This window comes from Lepus europaeus, chromosome 10 (assembly GCF_033115175.1).
Source record: "Lepus europaeus isolate LE1 chromosome 10, mLepTim1.pri, whole genome shotgun sequence".
Classification (NCBI taxonomy): Eukaryota; Metazoa; Chordata; class Mammalia; order Lagomorpha; family Leporidae; genus Lepus; species Lepus europaeus.
This window is the reverse complement of record NC_084836.1, coordinates 4,005,170-4,029,434: the sequence shown is the minus strand read 5'-3', so window position 1 is coordinate 4,029,434 and position 24,265 is coordinate 4,005,170. Positions and strand designations below refer to the sequence as shown.

Sequence of the window (24,265 nt, the reverse complement as noted above, 5' to 3'; positions counted from 1 at the left end):
TGTTTATCCAACCGAGCACTTATTGAGCACCTACTGTGTGCTAGGCACGGGGAATGCAGCAGGGGAACAGTCCCCGTGGTCCTCAGCCCTGCTGGCTTCGTCACAGAGCCAGAGGGTGACCGGAGCCCGAGTCAGGGTGACAGTCAGAGAGGGGAGGCAACCCTCGGCCTTCGCTGAAGACTTCCTGTGGATGGAGAGGGAACAGGAGCCGGGGTGGGGGCGCCGCTGCCAAGCAGGTGTGAGGACCCGAGGACGGGGACAGAGCCGGAGGGTGTGCGGGGGGGGTGGGGAGGCTTGTAAGTGCGGTGTGCCCTTCTCCCCAGGGGGCGGGGGAGACAGTCAGGGGGTATCGTGGTCCAGCCCAGGTGTGGAGGGAGGAGCCAGGCTGCGTGCCCCACCCGGGAGGCCACACAGCTGGCCCAGGGGCTGGGGGAGGGGTGGAGCCAGGTCTCCCTTCGTGGGAACTCCGTGAGACCCCCACCCCACACCAGCCCTGAGTTCTCAGTTAACCCTTTCCAAAGCTGACTCGGGAATTACTTTGATAACGATCTTTTTCGACTGTAAAGCAGCACAGGTGTCCAGTGCGTGCGTGGGAGGGTGTCCGGGATTCCTCCCGATTCCAGGACAGCACCATCACACCTGCGCCTTCCAGCCGCTGGGGGCAGCGCGCCTTGGTCCCCACAGCTTCACCCCGGGGCGCCTCCTCCTGCCACCACAGTCCCCTGCTCGGCGCAGCCCGTGCCGCCCTCTCTCCGGGCCCTCACCCTGGCTGGGGCGTCCTGGGCAGCTGGGCGCCTGTCAGAGCCCGGGGGTCTGGGCCTGGAGTGACCGGCTCCGTGGGACAGTCTGCGCGCGTGGCTCTGCCTCCGTAGCAGCAGGAGGCCACAGCGGGCACACAGCAGGCGCTCAGGAAGTGCGGGCTGATTTGAAGCCAGCAACTCCCACGGGGTCTCTGGCATTTGGCACCGGGCCCTCCCAGCTGCTGAGCCATGGTCCTTGTCCCTGGTCTGGTGGAGGGGGCAGGTGAGCCGTGTGGGAAGCCCCAGACTGGGGGCTGGGCACTCTGTGTCCAGGAGGCCTGGGTCAGGCCCAGCTCCGCTCCCTGTACTGCACTGTGTCAGGCAAATTGTTCCAGGGGGGGGCCTCAGTTTTCCATAGAAGAAAGTCCCAGTGCGGTCAGGCAGCCAGCACCCAGGCTGGGCCCCCGGTGCAGGGAGGGGGCCGCTGCCGCCACGGGGACTCCCAGACCTGCGAGGGAGGGGCGGCAGCAGCTCGGCGGGTCTCTGCCGGGACGACCACCCACTCCAGGCAGCCAGTAGGGCGGAGGCCCTGCCCCAGGGACGGATCCAGGGGGCACCAGGCCCACGCCGGGGGCTGAGGGCCTCCACCCTGGGCTTCCAGATAACCGCGGACGAGCCTGCGTCTGAGTTAGGGGGTCTCGAGGGGCGACGGCGGCGAGAGGGGTGGTCCCAGGGAGGGCGCCGGCCCCTGCGGAAGAGCGAAACGCGCTCAGCTGGTCCCCCAGCCGGGCCCAAAAGGGCGGCGTGCGGCCACGCCCCCATTGTGTGGCCCCGCCCCCGTCCGGGAGGCCCCGCCCCCGGCCTCCTTGTGCGCCGGGGTCGGTGTGGACCGCGTTCCGGGCGCTGCACGCTGCGGCCGCGCGGAGCAATGATTAACCCTGCGGGGCGGCGGGCGCGCGGCCCGGGGCGGAGGCGTGGGGCCGGGGCGGGAGCCCGCGGGGCCGCTCGGCTTCCTGCTCTCGCCCAAGTTTCCTCGTAGAGCGCGCCGCGCCGGCCCGGCCCCGCGGCGTGGCGTGGCGCAGGGCGCGGCGCCGGGCGCGCGTGGGCGCGAGCTGGCCCCGGGCTCAACCATGAGGACTCTCCGCAGGTTGAAGTTCATGAGTTCGCCCAGCCTCAGTGACCTGGGCAAGAGAGAGCCGGCCGCCGCCGCCGCGGACGAGCGGGGCACGCAGCAGCGCCGGGCCTGCGCCAACGCCACCTGGAACAGGTAAGGCCGCGCCCTCCCGGCCCGCGCGCGCCGCCGGGGTCCTGGGGCCGGGGAGGGGGCGCCGGAGCCGGGCCGGGGGCCGGGGGCCGGCGCGAGCGAGGGACGCGCCGGGGCGCGCGCTGCAGTCGGCAGAGTTGCGTGGCCCGGAGGGAAGTTGGAGCGGCGCGCGCCCCGGGGTCTCCACGCGGGGCCGGCCGGGGGGGCACGGCGGGCGGCGCCCGCGCTGCGCTTCCTGTCCTGCCTCGCGGGTCCCCTGGCTGGGGGCGCGCGGCGGCTTCCCTGCCGCGGGCCCCCGGCCGCCCAGCTGTCTGCCGGGGCGCGGCGGCCGCCCGGCATTCCTCGGAGGACCCTGCCCCCGCGGCCGTTCCCGGAGCAGCAGCCGCGTGGGAGCCCCCCGGCCGCCTGGTTTGCGGGGCAAGGCTGGGATCCGGGAAGGGGACGCTTTGTCTGTCTGCGGGATTCCCCCAGCGTGTCTGCTTAGGCGCCTTTCTCGAAAATGGCCATTTCCACCGAAAGGAACGCGGGGGAGGGGTGGAGCGAGGCCGACCGTTGCGGGGGAGGGGCTGTGTATGCCGACTGGCGGCGAGGCTGCGCCAGATGCTGCGCCCCTAAGGACCCCAGGGCCGTCACTTGGATGCACTGAGACCCCCGCTCTCCCGGCGGGGCGTGGGCACTCCTGGGCTTGTCCCCCTCTCCTCCTAGGTTGCAAACTGCTGGTGGGCCAGGAGGGGCCTGCCTCAGTTTCTCTCTCTGTCTCGGGTGTGCAGGGTTCCTCGAAGCCGGACTCTTGCCGAGGGCTTGGGCCTGGGTGCCCACAGCTCCCCCCCAGCCCCGAGCTGGGGTCCCCAGATGGAGGTGGGGCCCTGGCGGACGTTGGCTTCCAGACCCCACCCCCACGCACCTGTGTGACCCTGGTGGGTGAGCTCCTGAGCCTCAGGGCGGCGGTGCAGGGAGACCTCGCATGGGTCCTCGGAGGGGTCTCGGGGTGGTCCCCCACGCCCCCCATACCTGTAAGGCTCCGAGGTTCCTGGCCCTGGAACCCACGCCAGTCGCCACCCGGTCCGGGAACAGGGCCACTGCCACCTCCTGCACTCTGCGTGCCGGGCCCAGGCGGCCCTGTCCACGGCCTTTAGCTGGCTTTGCCACCGTCCTGTCACCCCACCGTCACCTCCGAGCTGCAGAGCGGCACCGAGAGCACCTGTCGCTGTCAGCCCCACGGGCGTGAGGCTGAGCTGGGAGAAGCGCGGTGCCTTCCTCCGCCGGCCGGACACCTCTCTGGGGCCCGCCTGCCAGGCCTGGCTGAGCTGCGGCCCCCCTTGGGACCAGAGTGTACCCCTTTTCTGTGAGTGCATTACTTCCCGGGGCGCTGCCACATACAGCTCCCCGGGGGGCTGCGGCCTGGGGGCTTCAGACCCAGACTCTGTTCGCTCGAGGGCAGTCCAGGAGGCCGGCAGCCAGCACCAGGGTGTGGGCAGGGCCACCGCCCCTCCGAAGCCCGCCGGAGAGGAGCCTCTGGCTTCGGTGGCCTTCTCTGAGTCCACATCGCTCTCTCTCACCAAGACCCCGGTTCCTGGGCCCCGGCTCCAGAGCGAATTCCTCTCGAGGTCCTTACCAAATCCCATCCACGAAGACCCCCATCTCCAAATCAGATCTGAGCCTCAGGGGACAACAATTCCTGGGGGCTGCTCTGGGGGTCCCAGCGGTGACCTGGGGCTCCTGCCCTGAATTTACTGCACCCTGGTTCCTCACCTGGACCTGGGGCAAGAATCCACAGCCCGCGGCGTCCTGAGGAGGGGCCTGGGTGCTCAGCCAGTCACTTCCTCCTCCTCATTCACTCCGTGGGGCCCAGGTTCGGCAGAGAGAGTCGCTGGCAGCTTCAGGTCCCTGCGGGAGGAGTCGGAACAAAGCAGGAGGCTGGTGGGGAGATGAGCCGGGTGACACGCGGGCACTGACCTCACCTGCACACCGTGCCGGCTGGCTGCGCCCAGCCTCTCGACCCTGGAGGTGGCTCTGTAGGCGTGGCCAGGTGTTTGGAGTGAGCGGTGGCTGCACATGGAAGCCAGAACCCTCAGGTGGCTCCGGCACCTGCTGCTGCTCCACACGCTGGGTTTTGCCGCAGCCCCGCCTGTGCCAGGCCCTAGAGCTGGGTACCACTGACAGGTGAGGGCGTGGGTCTCTTGGGAGGCTGACCCGCCACTCAGAGCCCTTTCCCCGCCCTCTGTCTTCAGGGACCACGTCCCCGTCCGCTCCTGCACCCGCTGCAGGCAGCCCCAGTCCCTTGTCTGGACTCCATGCCCATGTGGGGCCGCCTTGTAAGCTGTCAGGCCCTTCCTGGCGGGAGGGGGGGCGGTGGGGGGGGCCTGTGGGCCCCGAGAGCTGGGCGAGGCTCCCCCATGGTGGGCTCGGTGCTGGTCGTGCCCCAGGCCCAGCCTCTGCCCCCTGGCTGGAAGCCTTCGTCCATTTCCTCCTGCCTCCCACCCCCAGGGCTGCAGAGAGACTGCCGGAAGCGGCCAGAGACTCCCAGCAGACCGAGGGCTGCCCATGGACACGTGGGGGCGTGCCGGCCCCTGAGCCAGTGCACCCACCTCTGTCTGGGGATCCTCAGCGGGGGCGGCTGAGACCCCAGCCGCACCCCAACATTTGCACAAAGGGTGGACCCCAGTGGACACAGCTTCCTTGCCAGGCCTGGGTCGGTTGCGCTTAAGAGTGAGCCGAGCCCACCCCCCCCCCACCACACACACTAAGTGGAGGCCTGGGCAGGCAGGAGGGAGTTGTGTTGGTCCAGGGCGCCGGGCCTGGGGCAGGCATGTGTTGCTTCACATCTCCCTCACTCCACTCGTGCACCCCCACGGCTGGGGTCAGCTTACGTGTAGGAAAACTGAGGCCTGAGGTGGGGAGAGACCTGATCAGGGTCCTCTGCTCACGTCGGGGTCTGGACCCAGGTTTGACAGGAGACCGCTGCCCAGGGCGGCACGTGCCATCTGGGGCCAGGGTGTGGCGGGTGGTGGTGGTGAGCTCCATTCTGTAGTTGGACCCTGTGTACACCCCCAGGTCCCTGGGCGGGGGCTGCCTGGGCCCTGCCGCTCTGCCACTGGCCCTGGTCCTCCCAGCAGACCCGCACCCCAGCCCATGCGAGCCCACCCTGCCGCCCCCATAGGAGCTCCTGGCTCCTGACTTCAGCCTGGCCCAGCCCTGGCTGTGTTGCGGCCGCTTGGGGTGTAGACCAGCGGATGGAAGGCCTCTCTGTCTCCGACACTCTGCCTTTCAGATAAACACATCTGTGAAGTGGACAGAGGGAGGACCTCACGGTGAGGGGCAGAAGCTGGGACCCACCCTGCGCCTCCACCCCTGTTGGGGTCTCTACAGGACTGGAGGTGTTGGTGGGGGTGGGGTTGGAGGCCAACAGGGCTGCCTTCAGCTCTGCCCCTGTCCCGTCTAGCCTCACCTGCCTTCCCTGGGCCAGGTGCTGGTCCTGAGCCCCTCTGGGTGTGGTCAGCGTGAGGCTGGGCCTGGCCCAAGGGACCTTGCCGACCTGAGAGTTAAGGCTTGGGGGGAGGGGATGTACAGGAGGGCGGGGCTGCCAGCCAGTGCACCTCGACTGGGGAACACCCTCTCTGCTTGGGCTGTTTGCATATTCACGACACCCTGCGGGGGCCATGCAAAATACTTGGCTTAAAAAACAAGCCCGCTCCTCACGTGCTGAATTTCCCGCCTGGGATGCCTTGTTGGGGCGGGGCTGAGCGGTTTGGCCCGGCCCTGGGCGGGGCCCACGGCTGATTGAGCATCGCTCTGGCCAGCGGGGACCTCCCCCACCCAGCCTTGGGAAGCAGCCAGCCCCTTCAGCACTGGGACTTTGGTGCAGCTGTCAGAACTGGGCGAGGACAGAGTGGGCTGTGGGGGCTGCGAGCAGACGCGGGGGCCCTGCCCCGCTGGGCCTCTGGCCCCACCTCAGCCTCCCAGCACCCCTCCAGCTGCGGGCAGGGCCCCGCCCCCTGCACATCCTGTTCTGCCCATGTTTTCTGAGCGGGCAGGGGAGTCCCTGGGGAACAGCACAAGCCCCTGCCGGCCTTCCTGGGACTGGGGTGGAGGGTGTGGGGCCATTTCCTGCTCAGCCAGGTGTGAGAGCACCTGCTGGACACACAGGCCTGGAGCTTTTCCATCCGCTGGTTCACTCCTCCCCCAATGCTGGCAACAGCCAGGTGGGAGCCAGGAGAGCCACCCGGGTCTCCCACGTGGGTGGCAGGGGCCTAAGCACTTGGACCATCATATGAGGACCTCCCAGGTGCATTAGCAGGGAGCTGGGCTGGAATTGGAGCAGCCGGGACTGGAACCTGCCCTGGGTGTGGAGCTGCCCCCCAGCGCCCCCCCCCCCCATTTTCCAGAGGTGGGGCAGGGGCAGGGGCAGGGCAGCAGGGGTCCCAGGCCTCCTCCCTCCCTGATTTTTCCATCCTAAAGTTGAGAGCGGCCGCCCACTGCATCGCGGGCTGGCCGTGCCCTCCAGGACGCTGGGGCTCTGGGCACCCTTTGATGGACAGCACCGCAGGAGGATGGAGGCGGGCCCCGCCATGCCTGGTGGGCACACAGCAGGCAGGGGCAACCCCAGGCCCAGTGGAGCCGCCTGCCCTCCCCCCTCCCAGCCTTCTCGTGGTCCCAAGAGGGGCCCGCCCAGCCAGGGGTCCGGGTCAGCCGCTTGGGAGGCCCGGAGTGCCCGGAGTGCAGAGGGGTCCCTATCAGAGCCCCACCCTCACCCCCTGCAGGGGTCCCCAGGAGGTACACTGGCGTGACCCACCGGAGACCTGGCTCTGGGCGGGCAGGTGGCCACCACAGAGCCCTGCTGAGCTCTGCGCCTGTCTGAGCCCCGCTGGCCGCAGGCAGGAACCCCCACAGTCAGACCTTGGGCCTCTGCCCTTGCCCTCCCCACCTGGCCAGCCCCAGGTGGGGCCTCACCAAGGCCCTGGCTCCTCCCTCAGCGGTGCCCACCCTGCAGGCACTCAGCATGTCCCAGCCCTGCCTCCCGGGGCTGGAGGGTCTGCCCTGTGCCCCCAGTGGGGAGGGCTTCCCAGAGGAGGGCTGCTTCCTCTTGGGCCTGCTGTGGAGTGGCCTCCGGGGACAGCCGGGTTTCACTTCTGCCTGGGGCACGAGTGGCCCGCCCCTCCCTTCCTCCGGCCACGTGGAGCCCAGCAAGGGTTTTTTAACGTGGGAGGGGGCTGGGCCCTGGTTCAGCTGTGTGATCCTGGCAAGTCCCTTCTCTGAGCCGCGTGTGTTCTGCTCTAACCGTGTGTTCTGCTCTAACCGTCTCCACGTGTGGGCAGCCACAGGGGAGGCAGACAGACCCCATGCCGAGTGGCCGAGCCCTGGGCCGGGCGTGGCTGGGGTGCCCCAGCCCAGAGAGGCAGGCCCTGTGCTCATTCGTCCCACCTGAGGGGTGGGGACGTTGGGGTGCAGAGCCGTTAGGGAGCGTGTGGAGGCACACAGCCAGGAAGCCCAGGGCTGGGATTCAAACCCGGGCCGGCCCCACCTCGGACCCCACCCCTCTGGGGACCAGAGGGCGCCTGGAGACCTTCAGGGAGACCAGCTCAGGGGGTGGCAAAGGGCGTGGGCTCTGCATTGATTCCTTCATTAACTCCTGCACTTGGGGGTGGGGGTGTCGTGACACCAACAGAGCCCCCTCCCCCCAAAGCAGACCGAGGCCCAAAAAGCCGCTCACAGGTGCAGGGAGGCGGGGCCTGAGAACAGGTGGCGGGGGCGCCCCAGGCCGAGGGCACAGCCGGGCGAGCAGGCAGGGTCCTTGCAGGGGAAGGGGTGCGAGTGGCTGGAACGGCCCGAGGACCGAGGACCGTGTGGGTGGGGGACCAGAGCGGGCGGGGTCCTTCCTGCAAGCTTAATGGGGGTGGGGGAGGCGAAGGAAGTAAGGGCAGGGCAGGTCCCTGGGGACAGCAGGGCAGGTCCCTGGGTGCCTCCTGCGCTGGCCTCTCCCAGTCAAGCTGTGTCTCAGTACCATTTGCATCCTGGCCTCCCAGGGAACACGTGGGCAGGGGCCAGGAGGGCGGTGGCCGGGACTGACAACACACGTCCCACCAGAAGATGCCCAGCACAGTCCCCACCCTGTCCTCCCGCCCCTGCCCCTGGGCTGCCGTGAGAGCTGGCGCCCTGTGCCCGGCCCCACCCTGCCAGAACCAACTCCTCCGTGTGGGGACCCTCCCTGGGGAGTGGCGTGAGGATCCAAGGGTCACTCAGCTGTGAGCTGGGGGGGGGTGTCGTGGCACTGACCCTTCCCCCCACCCCACACCTGCAGCTTTATCCATGGGGGTGGAGACTGACCTCACGTCCTCCCACGGAGACCACGGCCATGGAGACCTTGGCCACACGCTAAGGAGTGCTGGGAAAGCCAAGGACGGCCTCTGAGTGTTTTCTCGGCAGTGGGGAAGGCACATGCAAAGGTCCTGTGGCTGGCGGTGCTTCCCTGGTGGGGCTGGGCTGTGACTGACACGGGTGTCCAGTGCTCGGGGGTATCTCGCAGCCCATGGTGAGGAAGCCTTCAGAGCTGGGTGGGCAAACCCTGGGCAGGGGCCAGGTCTGGCTCACCCCTGTCTTTATAAATGAGCTTTTACTGGGATACTTGTTGAATTGTCGAAGGCGGTGTCGGGCGCCCGAGGACCCCCCAACTTCTCAGAGCCGAGGTCGGCCCGAGAGCAGAGGGCGCAGAGGAGGCGTGGGGGGCTGGGATGGGGCCACGGCAGGGTCCCACGCGGCCAGCCGGCCCCTGCTGTCCAGGTTTCTGTGAGAAGGGAGCAGGGTCTGGGCTGGGGAGGCCTGCGGGCCGTGGGGAGGGGTCTTGGGGCCTCTGGACAGCAGCTCCTCTCCCCTCCCCCGCAGCATCCACAACGGGGTGATCGCCGTCTTCCAGCGCAAGGGGCTGCCCGACCAGGAGCTCTTCAGCCTCAACGAGGGTGTCCGGTGAGTGCCCACGTCTCCCCTGGGGCCGGGGACCCTGCCGGGCAGGGGCTGTGCCCGGCCGTGTGGGCCTGGGGCGGTGGCTCAGGCTGAAGGAGCACCGAGGGGCGCTGACCCCTCCGAAGGAAGGGCTACCTGCCTGGTGACCTCGCTGGCATTCCCGGGAAGGCACCGCAGCCTGGCTTCCAGTGGCCAGCCGGGCAGCCGCGGAGGCCGGCGCTCAGGTCCAGGCAGGGGCACCACAGAGGCTGGGAGAGTGGGAGCCTTGGCGCCGTGGCCCCATCCATCTGGGAGAAGTCAGCAGTTAACCTGCCCCAGGTTATCGAGAGTGAGGTGGGGGGCAGGGGCGGGTTCCTGATAGGCCCCGCCCCCACCCCGTGCAGCAGAGAGGAAGGTGCCCGTATGGGCAGGTAGACTGAGGCCCGGGGAGGGGCCGACCCAGGGCCAGGGGCAGCCGCTGCCCGTGCAGAGGCCTGGGTCCCTGAGTGAGGACCCCTCAGGAGCGTGCGCTGGGACCCAGGCCCCCTCACCTGCCCCAGGACCCCCACCCCACTCCCAGGAAGGCGAGTGGACATGGGAGCCGTGCGGGGGCTCCTGGAGCGTTGCGTCACCCTGTGGCCAGCGCAGGGGTGAACCCTGGGATCCTAACGCCGCAGCTCCAGGATCTTCTCGCTGAAGCCCCACCCTGTCAGCCTCCTCGCTACCGCCCTGAGCCCGGGGTGCTGCGTCATCGCCACTTCACAGATGGGGAAACCGAGGCAGGTGGTGCGAGTCAGTCGCCCACAGGCACAGGACTAGGGAGTGAAGCCAGGATGCAGGCCCAGGACTCCAGGGCCTGGGGGTTCCGACCTGAGCCCCCTCCCCAGCCACAGCTGCTCTGGCTCAACCCTGCATGGTCTCAGCAACTCGCCACAGGCCACGAGCTTTGGCCCCATGGCGAGGTCCGAGACCGGAGCCGCTGATCGCACGCCTCGGTCCCGCAGGCGGGCAGGTGTCTCGGCCCAGAGTGGGCCCAGAGTGTGGCCGCCTGTGGTTTGCCCCATTTGTTCCCGTGTGGGAACTCACGTGTGGGACTCACGTGCCGTGACATTGGCCCCTCTGAAGCGCGGGGTTCCATGCTAGCAGACTCCCCAGGGTCTGCGGCATCACCACTGGTTACTGCCAGAACACTCGGCAGTCACCCCTCCCCCCACAGACACCGGTCAGCCGCACTCCTGCCCCAGGGGGCTCCCGCTCTGGGTGCTGCCGGGCAGTGGGGCCCCAAGCTGAGGCCTCCTGCGTAGGCCCCTTTCACTGCTGCCCACGTGGGGCAGGCTGCGTGGTACGGGGAGCGCCGTGGCCACGCGCCGGCCGGCGGTGGACGCCTGGCCGTCTCCCCTCCGTGGCGCTCACGAGGAATGTGCCACGGTTCCCCTAGGGCCCCTGCCTCCAGGAGTGGGGTCGCTGGGTCCCAAGGGCCCTGCCCAGCTCTCCGGGGGCTACACTGCTTCGTGGCGCCGGCCAGCAGAACGGGGGCCCCTGCTGCGCCACATTCTCACCGATGCCCAAGAGAGTGACTTGTTCATTAGAGAGAGAGCTTCCACATGCTGGTTCACTCCCCAAATGGCCACAACAGCCGGGGCTGAAGCCAGGAGCCTGGGACTCCATCTGGGTCTCCCACGTGGATGCGGGCCCAAGCCCTTGGGCCATCTTCTGCTGGCTTCCCAGGCCCTAGCAGGGAGCTGGGTCCTCAGTGGAACAGCAGGGACTCTGGTATGGGATGCCGGCCACGCAGGTGGCGGCTTAACCTGCTGTACCATGGCGCTGGCCCCTGGGTATCTGTAGGGGACCTGCAGGAAGAGCGAGCCAAGTGTGGGGGTCCCCGGGCTGACCTTTGACCTTGTGTCTCCTCCTGTCTGAAGAATGAACACAGCTCCCACCTGAGGGGTCTGTGTGGCCGGAGTCCGGGTGTGTGAGCCCTGCCCCCACCTGGACCAGGAACGGGGTCTCCCAGGGCGCTGTGGGCTGGCCGGGAGGTTGTGCACTGATAAGAGCTGTTCTCAGCCAGAGGCACTGGGACCGGCACAGCCACTGGCCATCAGCCCCCAGAGCGCAGCCTGAGGCCACTGCCCCCCCTCCCCCTCCCAGCACTGGCCCTCCAGTGGGAGCAGCCAACTGAGTTCATTTTGTTGTTGTTAAAGACTTATTTATCTACCTCTTTATTTGAAAAGCAGAGAGAGAGAGAGAGACTGAGAGAGAGCGTCCACCTGCTGGTTCACTCCCCAGGGCTGGCCCAGGCCGAAGCCAGGAGCCAGGGGCTCCCTCTGAGTCTCTGGTGTGGGTGGCAGGGACCCAATACTTGGGCTGTCGCCTCCCACGCACACTGGCGGGGCACTGGAGCCCACAGCCTGACACGGGTGTCCGTAGCAGCGGCTGAGCTGGCCTGGTGTGAGCTGATGCTGGAGAGGAAGTGCCGGGAGGGAGGCTCGGCCAAGGCGGGGCCCCTTGGTGACACTTGTCAGGTGGTGGGCGGAGCCCTGCCCCAGGCCTCTGCTGGTGATGGACGGGTGATCAGGCGCCATCTCCCAGGGACTGGTTACCTCGGCCCTGGCCGCATGCCCTCTCTGGGTTTTGCTCAGCTCCCAGGGCCCCGTCCACGCAGGCTCCGTGGGCACAGCTAGCCCTGACCTGGGCCAGAGTCTGCAGCTCCCCCCACTCCCCGGGCGAGCAGCCTTGCAGGACCCTCCTGTGGAGGGGAGAGCAGCTTCCTGGTCCCTGCCCCCACCTCCACGTCCAAGATGGAGAGTCCATGGGGCGGGAGCACTGTCACCTCTGACCCCTGGTGGCCGTCCAGCGAATCCTGCTTGTGCGCAGCAGGGCAGGGCCTTAAGGGGGCGGTGCTTGGGGCCGGCGCTGTGGCGTAGCAGGTAAAGAAGCTCCTGGCTCCTGGCTCTGGACTGGCCCAGCTCTCGCTGTTGTGGCCGTTTGGGGAGTGAACCAGCGGATGGAAGACCTCTCTCTGCGCCACTGCCTTTCAAATAAATAAATAAATCTTCAACAACAGGCTAAGCCCCCGCTTGTGAGAGCCACAGCCCATGTCAGCGCCAGTTCAAGTCCCGGCTACTCCGCTTCTGACCCAGCTCCCTGCCGATGGCATCCCGGGAGGCAGTGGGTGATGGCCCAAGTGCTTGCTGTGTCCCTGCCACCCACATGGGAGACCCAGACGGGGCTCCTGGCTCCTGGCTTCAGCCTGGCCCTGCTGCAGATACGTCAGATACGTGGGAAGTCATCCAGTGGATGGAGTCTCTCTGTCTCTCTGTCTCCCTCTCCCTCCCTCCCTCCCTCTCTCTCCCTCTCTCTCCCTCTCTCCCCCTCTCTCCCTGTGTGTGTGTGTGTGTGTGTATCACTGTTTTCAAATAAATATTTTTTTAAAATCCTCGGGAGATGGACATTTGGCCCAGCCATTAAGACACCGCGTCCCACTTTGGACGGACGGCCTGCGTCCCAATCCCAGTTCCGGCTCCCAACTCCCACTTCCTGCTCATGTAGACCCTGGGAGCAGCAGGGAGGGCTCAGTGGTTCTATCCCTGGATCCGGTTCTGACTCCCGGCCCAACCCAGTCCCAGCTGATGCACGCGTTTGAGAAGGGAGCGCTCTCTGTTTCTCTCCATCCCTGTGCCGCCCAGGGACCTGGTAAAAGCAAAGCCGGACTCCTCCGGGTCTGTGCCTGCTCGGAGCCTGACCGCACGGCGCTCACGAGGCTGGGAACGGCTGTGACCGCAGCGGCACGAAGCCGACCCGCACGGCTGCCGTCTGGTTCTCAGGGCGGGGTTCACGGTGACACAGGCTTCGTGTGGGAAGCCGCGCAGCTGTGAGCCGGTGTCCTGAGCTCAGCGAGGTGGACGAGGCTCAGCTGGGGCTCCCCCGGGCGGGGGACCGGCCTGCAAGGGTGTCTTCCGCCAGGCGTGGGTCTCGGGGTGTGAGAGGTGCACCTGCCTTTGTACCGGTCCCTTCTGGCCAGGTCCTTCCCTCCGCTTCGATACGCCATCGGAGGGGGGGTACCTCTGGGAGAGCAGGAGGCGGCCCAGCCGCACGCACGCTTCGCTGTGTGTGTGCACAGACTGCTGCGCCCAGGGACCCACGCTGGGAGGTGTCCTGTGATTGATCGCTGGCCGGGGTGCAGGTCTGTTGCCTGTAGAGGGGTTTGTGGGCAGGGGGCTGGCCGCAGGGCTCGTCCCGTGCATGGTGCGGGCTGGGCGAGCTGCTCTAGAGCACAGGGGGAAACCCCGGGCCCTGCTGGCTGTGGGACACGCAGGGAGCGAGCCGGGCATCTGCTTGGTGCGGTGGGAGGTGCAGTGGGGTTCGCTCCCCCTGGGAGCCATCAGCTTCCTGTCCATGAGGTGGGCAGACATGCACTTGATGAACTCCAGCTGCAGAGCTGAGCTGGGGGGACTTGCCCCCCACCCCCTCCCCAGGGTGCTGGGCTGCACTGGGTGGTCCCGCCCTCACTCTCATCTCCCCCCCCCCCCCCCCCCCCCAGGCAGCTGCTGAAGACGGAGCTGGGGCCCTTCTTCACGGAGTACCTGCAGGTGGGTGGGCCCTGGGCCGGGGGGTGGGTGGTGGCCAGGAAGGACGGGAGGCCACTGGTGAGGCAGTTTGGTCACATGATCCGGGAGAGGGGCCCCTGCCCTTGGTGGGTGGGCGGGTGGGTGTGCGGCACCGACCCCAACAGTGCCTGCCTGGGGCTCCAAGGTCGCCCGCGAGGTCAAGTGAGGAGGCGCAGGTGCCCGGGCCAGCCTGACGTCCCTGCGGCCACCTCCTGGCTTGTGACAGCGCCCGTGGGGCAGGCCATTGCCTGGGCGGGCGCCCCAAGGCCCCAGCTCTGCAGAGGGGGCGGTGGGCTCCCCAGTGAGTCGCTGCAGCTGCCCGGGGGCGAGCTGTGGGGGCCCCGCCGGGGGGGGGGCACACCCGGGGCGGGGGCGGGGGTGGTGACGGCTCTCTCGTCTGCCCGCAGAACCAGCTGCTGACCAAAGGCATGGTCATCCTTCGGGACAAGATCCGCTTCTACGAGGGTGAGTCTGGCTGTGGGCGGACGTGCTTGGGGTGCCGCCTGCTGCGCGCCAGCCCCTGGCATGGGTTCACTGTGCGCTCACTCCGTCTGGCATGTTTGACACCATCTAACGCGTTTGCTCCCCTAGCAGATCTTTGGGGAAACCGAGGCACAGCCTCTCCGCCTCTTGCGCGGGCCACGCGGCCTCTCCTACCTGAGCGTCCCCCTCTGCTGCCCAGGGCCCGGTCAGACCGCTGAAGAAGGGTCGTTAGCCCATTTCACAGACAAGGACGCTGAGGCTGGGGGCCTGGCACGCTTCCGGCTGAGGTCCCTGTGCCGTTGCCATTGGTGGGGCCCAGGCAGGGGCTGGAGCAGGGCTGGGAGAGCCAGGAGACACAGGGCAGCCGCCCCCGGGGCCAGGGCCACTTCCTGTCGGACCAGGGCTGGAGCTGGAGGAGCCTGAGCAGGGGCACCCAGCACCTGGGGAGGGTGTGCCCTCCAACCCCCTCCCCCGCCTGCCTGCCCCTGACTCGGCACATTCCTGGGGTGCCTATGCCGCCCACCCCTCGGCCAGGGGCGCCAGCATCCTCGGAGAAGGGCGGCTTTGTGTGGCCTGGGGAGCTTTGCCCGTGGCGGCCGCAGGAGGCCCCACCGCCCGTCGGGCCTCGGGGCTGCGGCTGGGAGGCCCCACTGCCCGTCAGGCCTCAGGGCTGCGGCTGGGAGGCCCCACCACCTGTCAGTTCCCCTCCGCCCACGGTGACCCCCTCGGCGCCGTGGGGTAGGACGGGCCCACCTGGACAGCAGCCCCCAGGTGGTCTCTGGGGACCTGGAAGTGAAGGGGCCCTGGGCCCCGCCCTGCAGGGGACACAGAGGGCACCTGCCAGTGACAGGCTGGGGAGTGTCGGTGAAGGGGGACCTGGGTAAGGCAGCACTAACCTCACCTTGGCAGTCAGGGAGGACCGCGTGGAGGTGGTGGCCTTGGGGGGGGGTGGTGCTCAGAGCGGTCTGTTCAGGATGCTTGCAATGGGGAAGCAGCAGGCTCCACGCCTCCCCACGCCAGGGTGGGTTCCAGTGAGTGCTCCCTCCAGCCGTTCACCCTCAGCGGGGACCGCTAGACACAGTGGACAAAGCAGGGGTGGCCAAGGCCGTGGCCCCGGGAATCCAGCCCCTGTGCCTCCCGTCTGGCGTCCAGCAAGGCCCTGGCTGCCAGCCCCCAGGGATGGGGGATGGGGGGGGCTCCCTAGGCATGGAGGGGCCCCTCCCTGGGGACGCTGGAGGCCTCCTGGGATGGCTGAAGCTGGACTTCCCGGCCCTGGCATCTGTCCCCTCTCCCGGACCCTGACGCTGCTGGGGGTCACGTGACCAAACTGCCTCACCAGTGGCCTCCGTGCCAGGCGCGCCTGGACCCCACTCAGGAGCCCCTGTGTGTGGCCTTGGCCTCTGCCCAGTGCCCCTGTCGCCTTTGGGGTCCCCTGTGTGAGTGGGGACTTGAGCCCAGCCAGCCTGGCTCGCTGCCGTCTCGGGGGCCGCCCCGGGCTCAGCGCAGGGCTCCTACCATGGCACCCGGCGCCCGAGCGGCGGGGCCTGAGGAACGCCCCGGGGTCCCACAGCGAGGCAGAGTGCCGCCCGGCCCCCCAGCGAGAGCCTGGCCCTGGTCCTGGCCCTGGCCGAGGCTTGGCGTCCACCTTGGACAGCATCTGCTTCCGAAGCGCTTCCTCCTCGTGGGCAGGAGATTGGCCGGCGCCCAGGGCCACTCCTCGGCCGGCCGGGACCGAGCCGCCCTCCTCTCTTCCCCCGCGGCCCCGGGAACTGAGGCGACTTTGTGTGCAGGCATCGACATGGGGCCTGGGCCTCCCAGCCAGGTGTGGCCCCCTCCTCCCTGGGCAGGCTGGGAGCTGTGGACGGCCACACACGGAGACCTCGGGGGCGGGGAGGCGGAGGAAGGGAGAGGCCAAGCCCCCCCTCCCCCACGCTCCCGTGGACCCAGAGGCGGGGCGGCCGGCAGCCAGAGGCCTGCTTCCCTGCAAGGCGCCCACAGCCCTCGCCTGCCCTTGGGGCTGGGCCCCTCCAGGCACCAGAGGCCCAGGGGACGCTGGCCGGCGGTGCTCCCTGGTTGCAGCCGTCCCGGCTCCGCTCAGCCAGGCACGAGGGCTCAGGGCTCTGCACATAGCTTCCCCGGTGCAGCCGGAGGCGCCCTGAGGCTCCCCAGCTGCCTCATCCCCCGGGGTGGCAGAAGCTTGTCCACGCGGGACGGGACGTGCCTCCCCACGGCGTCCAATCTGGCAAACCCTGCATCCAGCTTGGGTAGCACCTCCCCCAGGAAGCCCTCCCTGCTGACCCTCTCTCCTGCCCGTGCCCACCTCGGACAGGGGCTGGGAGGCGTGAGCAGCCTGGACCAAGGACCCCAGGACACCTTCCTGTTGGAGCCTGAACCCCTTATCTGCTCGGGGGGCCCCCTTCCGTGTCCTGCTTCCTGGTCACAGGCTGGTCTGGGGCTGTCTGGGGCTCTGCAGGCCTGGCGCACAGTGGGTGCTTTCCCTGTAGGTAGTGGGTGGACAGACGGACAGGTGGGTGGGTGGGGGAGCACTGGGGAGCCTGGGACGGGAGCTGAGCCTGCTGTGCGGGTCTGGCGTGTGACGGAGGGACAGGAGCCGCCGCCGGCCTCTGCCTCGCGGTCGTCTCGGTTTCGGCCCACTGGTGGTGGAAGCCGGCCGGCCACTCCCATTTTATAGGTGGGGAAGCTGAGGCACAGGGCTCCCAGGTGGCGGAGCTGGAAGAGGCCTGAGGCCAGCACCGGGAGGGCTCGGCGCTGCCGCGTGTCCTGGGGGGTGGGGGAGTCCGGCAGGCGCTGACCGCTGTCCGTGCCCACAGGACAGAAGCTGCTGGACTCGCTGGCGGAGACCTGGGACTTCTTCTTCAGTGACGTGCTGCCCACGCTGCAGGCCATCTTCTACCCCGTGCAGGTGCACACCGGCGTGGGGAACGGAGGGCAGGGGCGCCCCCTGCAGGTGGGACCCGGGATGGCCACGCTGCAGTCAGGGAGGCGGCCGGGCCTGGGGGTGGTCAGTCCCGCCCTGGACGGGTGGCCAGAGCCCGGCGCGGCCCCTGGTTCATTCCACGCCCTGAGATGCGGTGAGGCCCTGAGCCTGAGGCCCAGCACCGAGCGGGGGCCCCGAGGGTCAGCGGCTCCCTGGCCTGTGTCCGCAGGGCAAGGAGCCGTCCGTGCGCCAGCTGGCCCTGCTACACTTCCGCGACACCATCGCCCTCAGCGTGAAGCTGGAGGACGCGCTGGGCCGCGCCCACGCCCGCGTGCCGCCCGCCGTGGTGCAGATGCTGCTGGTGCTGCAGGTGCGTGGGGCGGCACCGGCGCCCGGGGACCAGGGGCTGTGGCTGCGCGGGACGCTCAGAAGAGACCTGGGGGGGAGGGCGGCAGGAGCTGGCCCAGGCCATGGGGCGCCCGGGAGCCGACGGGGGCCGCTTGTCACACACTGGGGCCCCCCACCGCCGCCACTGGACTCTGGACATTTCTGCCCAGCTGGCTCTGCTCGGTGACCACCTGAGGCCGGGAGCAGCCACAGTCGGGCGAGGTCCCTGCCCCGGCAGCCACAGCCACCAGCAGCGCCCTCCGCGAGCTGCGGGCCCGTGTCACTGTGTGGGACCGGCTTGGCACCGCCAGCTGCTCCATTGGCCGGTGGTGAAGTCGTGTCCCTGCTGGCCTCACCCCCATCCTCACGGCCCCTGTTCGGGGTTCCGAATCCCCTGTGCGGGAGGCCGGCGACTGTGCGGGCAGCCGAGCCGAGACCTCAGGGCAGCCGGCGAGGCCTCCTGCCTGGCCAGACAGCTGTGAGGGCGACGGGGCCACCCAAGGTCCAGTTCCCCGGGGCAGTGGAGAAAGTCTCGCCACAGGGCTGGCTCATGCAGTGCTGCCCCCTGGTGGTCACTCTGTGTTGTGCAGCCGCCTGGGCCTGGCCCCGCTGCACCAGGACCGTGGCCCCCAGCCTGTGCCCCACCCCCACCCTCACCACGCCTGCGCTCCAGATGGCGAGGCGCTCTGGGGCTCTGTGGTCCCGGCTGCTGGCTGCACGTCCAGCTGTGTGCCCCATGCTTCACCCAGGCTCACGGTTCCCTCCTGGGGGGTCCCAGACGCTGAGATTTGGGGTCCCAGACGCTGGGGTTCTGGTCACGATGCACGGCCTCCACTTGCTCCCCTGTGTGGTGTACGGAGAGACGTGGCCATGTGAGTGACAGCTGACAAGTGGCGCCTGGTGCATGGTGGCACGGTGCTGCCCCGCCGTGGAAGCCGGGAAGGGTGGGGTCCCTGTGTGAGTCCCGGGTTAGACTTCCCATAGGGCAGCCCCCCACCCCAGGAACACAGGTGACCTGGCTCACGGAGGGCAGGGGCCCAGGCCCAACCTGCTGCCCCATGGCCTGTCCATCCCCCGGCCTCCATGGCTCAGGTCGGTCATCACCGCTTCCGGCCGCACAGTCCCTCCTTGTCCTGTGCCCCACGCGCAGCCCAGCCACTCCCCCATCCACGCGTCGGACATTCACTCCCTGCTCAGGCCTGGGCTCAGGCAGTGACCCCTGCAGAGCTCCCGCAGGGGGAGGTGTGAGGGGGCAGGGATGGGGCGGGGGGGGCGCAGGGCTGGAAGCAGAGTGGGGGCAGAGGCCAGGGCGGGGCCTGTCCAGCTTGCGCCTGCACCTGCGCCTGACCCGGCTGTGACCATGCGGTTTCTACGAGGCCTGCCCTGGGCCCCCCGGGGAGCGGAGGAGGCGGGTCCCACGGGGTGGGTGGGCGCTGGGGGTGCCGCCGACCCTCGCCCTCCCCTCCTGCTCTCCCAGGGCGTCCACGAGTCCAAGGGAGTGACAGAGGACTACCTGCGCCTGGAGACGCTGATCCAGAAGGTGGTGTCACCCTACCTGGGCACCTATGGGCTCTACTCCAGCGAGGGACCCTGCGCCCACACGTGCATCCTGGGTAGGGGCCGGCGGGGGTGGGGGTCGGCCGTGTGCAGGACTGGACACACAGGGCCGGGGGCGTGGCACGGGCAGGTCCCCAGGGCCTGAGACATCCCAGCTGCTTTGGGAGCAGTGGAGCGGGGGTTAGGGGGGGAATCCTGTGGCAGGGCCGTGTGCCCCCCAAGGGGATCCCTGGGCTTAAGGGCAGTGGGGGCATCCTGGGCCCAGGGGACAGCTGTGTGTAAGGACCGTGCTGAGCGTGCCCACCTCGGGTACAGGCACCCCCGGCCTGCTTGCTGGCATAAAACGCCCCCCGCCAGGCTCTCAGTGCAGAATTTGTTGTTCCCAGGCTCTGTGTGGCCCCGGCAGCAGGATCCCGGCTCCGGCCAGGAGGGGCCTGTGGCTTCCTGGTTCAGCAAAGGCCCTGGCTTGGTTGCTTGCCCTGCTCAGCCCTGCCACCTGGTGGTCACGCTCTGGAACTGCAGGGTTCTGAGTGGGCCACCCAGGGGCGGCCACCGCCCTCCTGCCCCCAGCTCTGCGGAGGCCTCCCCCACTCCACGCCCAGTCCCCAATCTGCCCTCTGTTAGTCTGCACGCCATGGTACTGGGCCCCCCACCACACTCGGGCTCAATCCCCAGCCCGCCCCCCTTGGCCAGTCCACGGCTTACCTGTGTGGGTGTCTTCCAGGACACCCCCAGCTCCGTGAGGGCAGAGGCCAGGCTGTGGGCACTGAGATTCCTAGCTGGGGAAACTGAGGCAGGGGGAGGCTGTGCGATGTGCCCAGGCCCCACTGTCCAGCTGCAGCCAAGACCCAGCAAAGGGGGTGGCACAGGCCCCCCACAGCGTCCCTCAGGGCTGGCAGCTGAGCCCCTGTCCCCCAGCAGGCAGGGCCTGGGCCCGGAGTCTGCCTGCACCTGCCGCCCACATGTGGGCAGGCCGGCGGCTGAGGCCAGCTCTCCATGTCCCCTGCAGAGAAGCGGCTGCTGCGACGCTCGCGCTCGGGGGACGTCCTGGCCAAGAACCCGGTGGTGCGCTCCAAGAGCTACAACACGCCGCTGCTGAACCCTGTGGCCGAGCACGAGGCGGAGGGCGCGGCAGCCGGCGGCACCAGCCTCCGCCGGCACTCGGTGTCCGGGATGACGTCGTGCCCCGACTCGCCTGGCCCCACCGCCACCTTCCCGCCCTCCCCGGCCCCGCACTCGGGCCCCTGCCCTGGCAGACTGCACCCCGCCGAGCCCGGCTCGCCTCCCACCTCCAGCCCCGAGACCCTGGTGGACCAGATCCTGGAGTCCGTGGACTCGGATTCCGAAGGGATCTTCATTGACTTCGGCCGGGGCGGGGACTCCGGCCGGCCCGGCCTCGAGGGGCCGGGGGGCCGGCAGAGCGTCGTGTGAGGCTGTGGGTTTGTTTACCGAGCCCGGTGTGCACATGCACCTGCGGTGGGCGTGCCGGACTTTTTTTTTTTTTTTTAACTGCGCCGTCCTCCCCAGCCCATGGTGGCCACTTCGTCTCTTGTCACTGCCTTGGTCACTTTACATCCCCAAGTCCGCCTTGGAGACCCTGCGCCGCCCCTGCCCCCACCCCTGCCCAGGTCTGTGTCGGGGGCGTCCAAGTTGGCGCCGCCCCGGTGAACCGGTCAGCTCCCTGGAGGGGGTGGGGATTGGCCACTCGCCACCACCCACCGCCCGGCATCTGCAGCCCCCTGCAGAAGGGGAAGTGGCCAGGCCCCGCCTTCCACTCCCCTGGCCCTGACCACAGCTGTCCGGGGCTCCCCAGGAGCCTGCCCTCCCTGCCTGGGGTGGCCGAGGGGCAGGACGGGCTGGGTCAAACTCAACCCACTCCCTGCCCCCCACTGGCGTCTGCTGGCCCCGGGCCCCCCGACATCTGTCCCTGCTGGTGGCTTTCAGCACCGGGTTGTCCGCCCCTCCTGACGGAGGCCACAGAGTTCTAAGGGTTGGCCCCTGGGAATGGGGTGGGCACTCACGGGGTCCGGCCGACTCTGCCCCTGGCGCTGGCAGGGACGGAACCGCTGAAGCCTGCCTGACCCGCGTGGGGCGGGGTCGACCAGCTGGCAGCACCAGCTCCAGCAGGGGTCCCGAGCCTGACTCCCGGGGGTCTCCCCTGCTGGCAGCAGCCAGTGGGGCTGAGGGAAGCCCTGTGGGGTGGCTGCAGGCTGGGGGCAGCGAGGGCCACACCTGGGCCAGACTTCCAGAGCTCCCTTTTCAAGGGCAGGGGAGCGAGGTCTGAAGAGGGGATGGGTGTGGGGTCTCGGGTGGCGTCTGTTGCACCTGCTGACCCCAGCCCAGCACCTGGACCTGTGGGAAAGGGGCGCCCCCTGAGCGAGTAAAGGACCCCTGGGCACGGTGGCCAGGGCGGGAGGTGGGCACTCCTCCTGATGCCTGAGGCCCTCCTGGGAAAGCTGGGGGCAGGGGAGGCTGAGACGGGCCCGGCCCACGCCCAGCACCTGAGGTTTGCAGGGGGAGTGCGGTTGGATGATTGACAGTGGAGCTGTCAACATCCCCCGGAGTGCTCCACCCCTCGCTCCTCAAGTGCGGGATCCCGGGCTCTGCAGACCCTCAGCCCACATTTGCAGATGCCCGGGTTCTTGTGAGAAGCAGCGGGGGGCCGGGCAGAGGCTCCAGAGTGAGCCACGCCCCTCAGTCAAGTCATCGTGACCAGAACCTGCCCCTGCCCGCGGGAGGAGACGCGGGGTCTCAGGAGGACCCCGGGAGTGGAAGGAGCCTTACTGGGGTGGCCAGGGGCCCGGCGGGCTAGGCTGCCCCTTGGGACGCCTGTATCCCACTGGAGAGCCCAGCCGTTCCACTTCACCCGCTCCCTGCTGGTGCGCCCGGCGGGCAGCAGGGGTGGCTCCTGGGCTTGTCCCTGCTGCCCGCATGGGAAACCCGGCTGGGCCTCTGGGGACTGAAGCAGCAGGTGGAAGGTCTGCCCTTTTCAAATAAACAAACCTTAGAAATGCTAAGTACCTGTGCTGACAAACCGCTTCTGAGACGTGAGAAAAGTGCGAGCCGGGCAACCCGCGAGGTTGGTGTGTGTGACACGGTGACGCCACCCGGGCGCTGGCCGGATTTCCCAGCATCCTCACCGGTGGACCCACCCCCACCCCCACCCAGCCACGAACTCCTGTTTGATCCCCAGGCAGCGTGGGGGCGGGAGGGATTCCAAGTCCTCTCGCCCAGGGGCCCCCACCCGGCCCCTCATTTCGCCATGGCGATGCGGTCCCCATGTCACCTCCCCCTTTGCACTCAGCACACCTAGGGCTCAGCTGGTCAGGGGGACCTGTCACCCGTGCTGCCTCCCCCAGGCCCTGCGTGTGCACTGGGGCTCCTCCACCCAGTGGGCGCTGGGCAGGCGGAAGAATTACCCCACGGTGCACGAGTGGTGGGGGCTGCTGGGCTACCCCAGGCACGTGCACTCCCCCAAGCCCCTGCTGTGGCCTCCAGGCTGCTTCCCTGCCCGTTCCCACCTGCCCCGTCTGCCCGGGAAGGTTCTCGTCCTCGGGGGTCCGTGGGTCTGTCTGTGGGGAGACATGGCAGCACCTGCCCTGGCCCTGGCAAGTTCCCGTGAGCCCCAGGGCCCCACAGGGCAGGTGTACCGTGGGGGAGCCGCTGCACAGGGGCCCTTGTGAGGGCCCAGAGGGTCCGTCCTGGGAGGGAGGGGCTTGTTCCTGCAGCAGGAGGGGCGGGCTGGGCGTGTCTGGTGTCCCCCATGCCGGCCTCAGCTTCAATCCCCGTGGGCCTTGCTCCGTGTGGACCCCTGCTGCAGCCACTAGCAACAGGGAAAGCTGGGGCAGGGGGACCACCACCAGGGCCACCTCCCCCGGGGCTGGGACCAGAGCCAGCTCCAGGCACTCCTCCGCCCGGCAGCCTCACCTCTCCCTAGGATGTCGGGCACCTGCCCCCACTGCCTGCCGCAGGGCCTGGGGTCCAGTCCCCAGTGACGGGGGCCACCTGCCGCGGTCTGAGCCAGTCTGTTGCTCATGTGCACACACATGTTCTCGTACACACTCTTATACACACATGCTCACACTCCTGTCCCCATGGTGACCTGGGGCCCCGAGTGCCGTCTGACCGTGGAAGCAGAGATGGTGGTGGGAGGCACCTGCCTGGATTTCCTGTCTTCACCCTGTGCCTCGGCCAGCCCCGGGGGCTGCCGTCACAAAGAACCGTGCGGCTCTCGCTACAGACAGTTCCCACGGGAGCAGAGGACTAGGGGAGGGTGCTGGTGGGGCTGGTGTTCATTGGCGGCCGCCTTCTCGCTGTAGCCTCACTGGCAGAGACAGCTGAGGGAGAGGTCTAGAATCTTCAGGGGCCAGTGCTGTGGCGCAGCGGGTAAAGCTGCTGCCTGCAGTGCCGGCATCCCATATGGGCGCCAGTTTGAGTCCCAGTTACTCCACTTCCGATCCAGCTCTCTGCTGTGGCCTGGGAAGGCAGTGGAGGATGAGCCAAGTCCTTGGGCCCCTGCACTTGGAAGAAGCTTCTGGCTCCTGGCTTCAGATCTGCACAACTCCAGCTGTTGTGGCCAACTGGGGAGTGAACCAGCAGATGGAAGACCTCTCTCTCTCTCTCTCTCTCTCTCTCTCCCTCTCCCTCTCCCTCTCTCTGCTTCTCCATCTCTTTCTCTCTCTGTGTAACTCTGCCTTTCAAATAAATCTTAAAAAAAAAAAAATCTTCGAGGACGTGGGTCCTGTGAGACCAGGGCCCTGCGTTTACGATGGCGTCGACCGTTAATTGCCCCCTGATCCCCTCTCGAAGCAGCCACAATGGGGGGGGGGGGCTTTAGTGTGAACGCGGGGTCCGTGGCGCCCTCCCTGTAGGTGATGGCCCCTTCAGGCAGCACGACCCCCAGGCCCATCCTGGAGGCCAGAGGAGAATGGGCCTGGGGGCCAGCAGCCCAGACCTCTGGAAGCCTGCCCGCCCCCCGGGGCACAGGCTGCTGGGAAGGGGGCACTCAGCAAAGCCTGGGGGGCAAGGGGGGGCCTTGCCTGTACCCCTTCTCCATGTGTGTGTGAGAGGAGGTGCCCATGTGTGTGTGTGCATGTATGTGTACACGTGTGTGAGAGGAGGTGCCCGTGCATGTGTGTGCATGTGTGTATGTATGTGTGTGTGTGAGAGGAGGTGCCCTGAGGGGCGATGCCCCCAGCAGAGGACCCTCTGGGAGAAGGGAGACTTCAGAAGAGAAAGACTAGGAAGTGGGGGTGCGGGGAGGGCGCCTCTACAACTTGGGCCACATTTGTGGTTTTACACTCAACCAGCTGCTGGGAAACGGAGTTAGAGGGTAAGCTGCCTGGCACAACGG

At 68.5% G+C, this 24,265-nt stretch overlaps 1 protein-coding gene across 1 annotated transcript; it reads left to right on the top strand.

Moving 5' to 3' along the window:
• Positions 1-1,832: 1,832 nt before the first annotated feature.
• Positions 1,833-21,921, top strand: PRR5 (proline rich 5). The gene is made up of 8 exons (XM_062202712.1): positions 1,833-2,007; positions 8,884-8,964; positions 13,481-13,529; positions 13,955-14,012; positions 16,862-16,953; positions 17,198-17,338; positions 18,833-18,968; positions 19,922-21,921. Exons 1-8 carry the CDS (start codon positions 1,871-1,873, stop codon positions 20,341-20,343), a joined length of 1,116 nt encoding a protein of 371 aa, XP_062058696.1. The 5' UTR covers positions 1,833-1,870; the 3' UTR covers positions 20,344-21,921.
• Positions 21,922-24,265: the final 2,344 nt, after the last annotated feature.

Coding starts and splice junctions, on each gene's coding strand:
- PRR5 (XM_062202712.1), top strand. CDS start 1,871: ATGAGGACTCTCCGCAGGTTGAAGTTCATGAGTTCGCCCAGCCTCAGT. Junction 2,008..8,883: donor GCCAACGCCACCTGGAACAG/GTAAGGCCGCGC, acceptor CCTCCCCCGCAG/CATCCACAACGGGGTGATCG. Junction 8,965..13,480: donor AGCCTCAACGAGGGTGTCCG/GTGAGTGCCCAC, acceptor CCCCCCCCCCAG/GCAGCTGCTGAAGACGGAGC.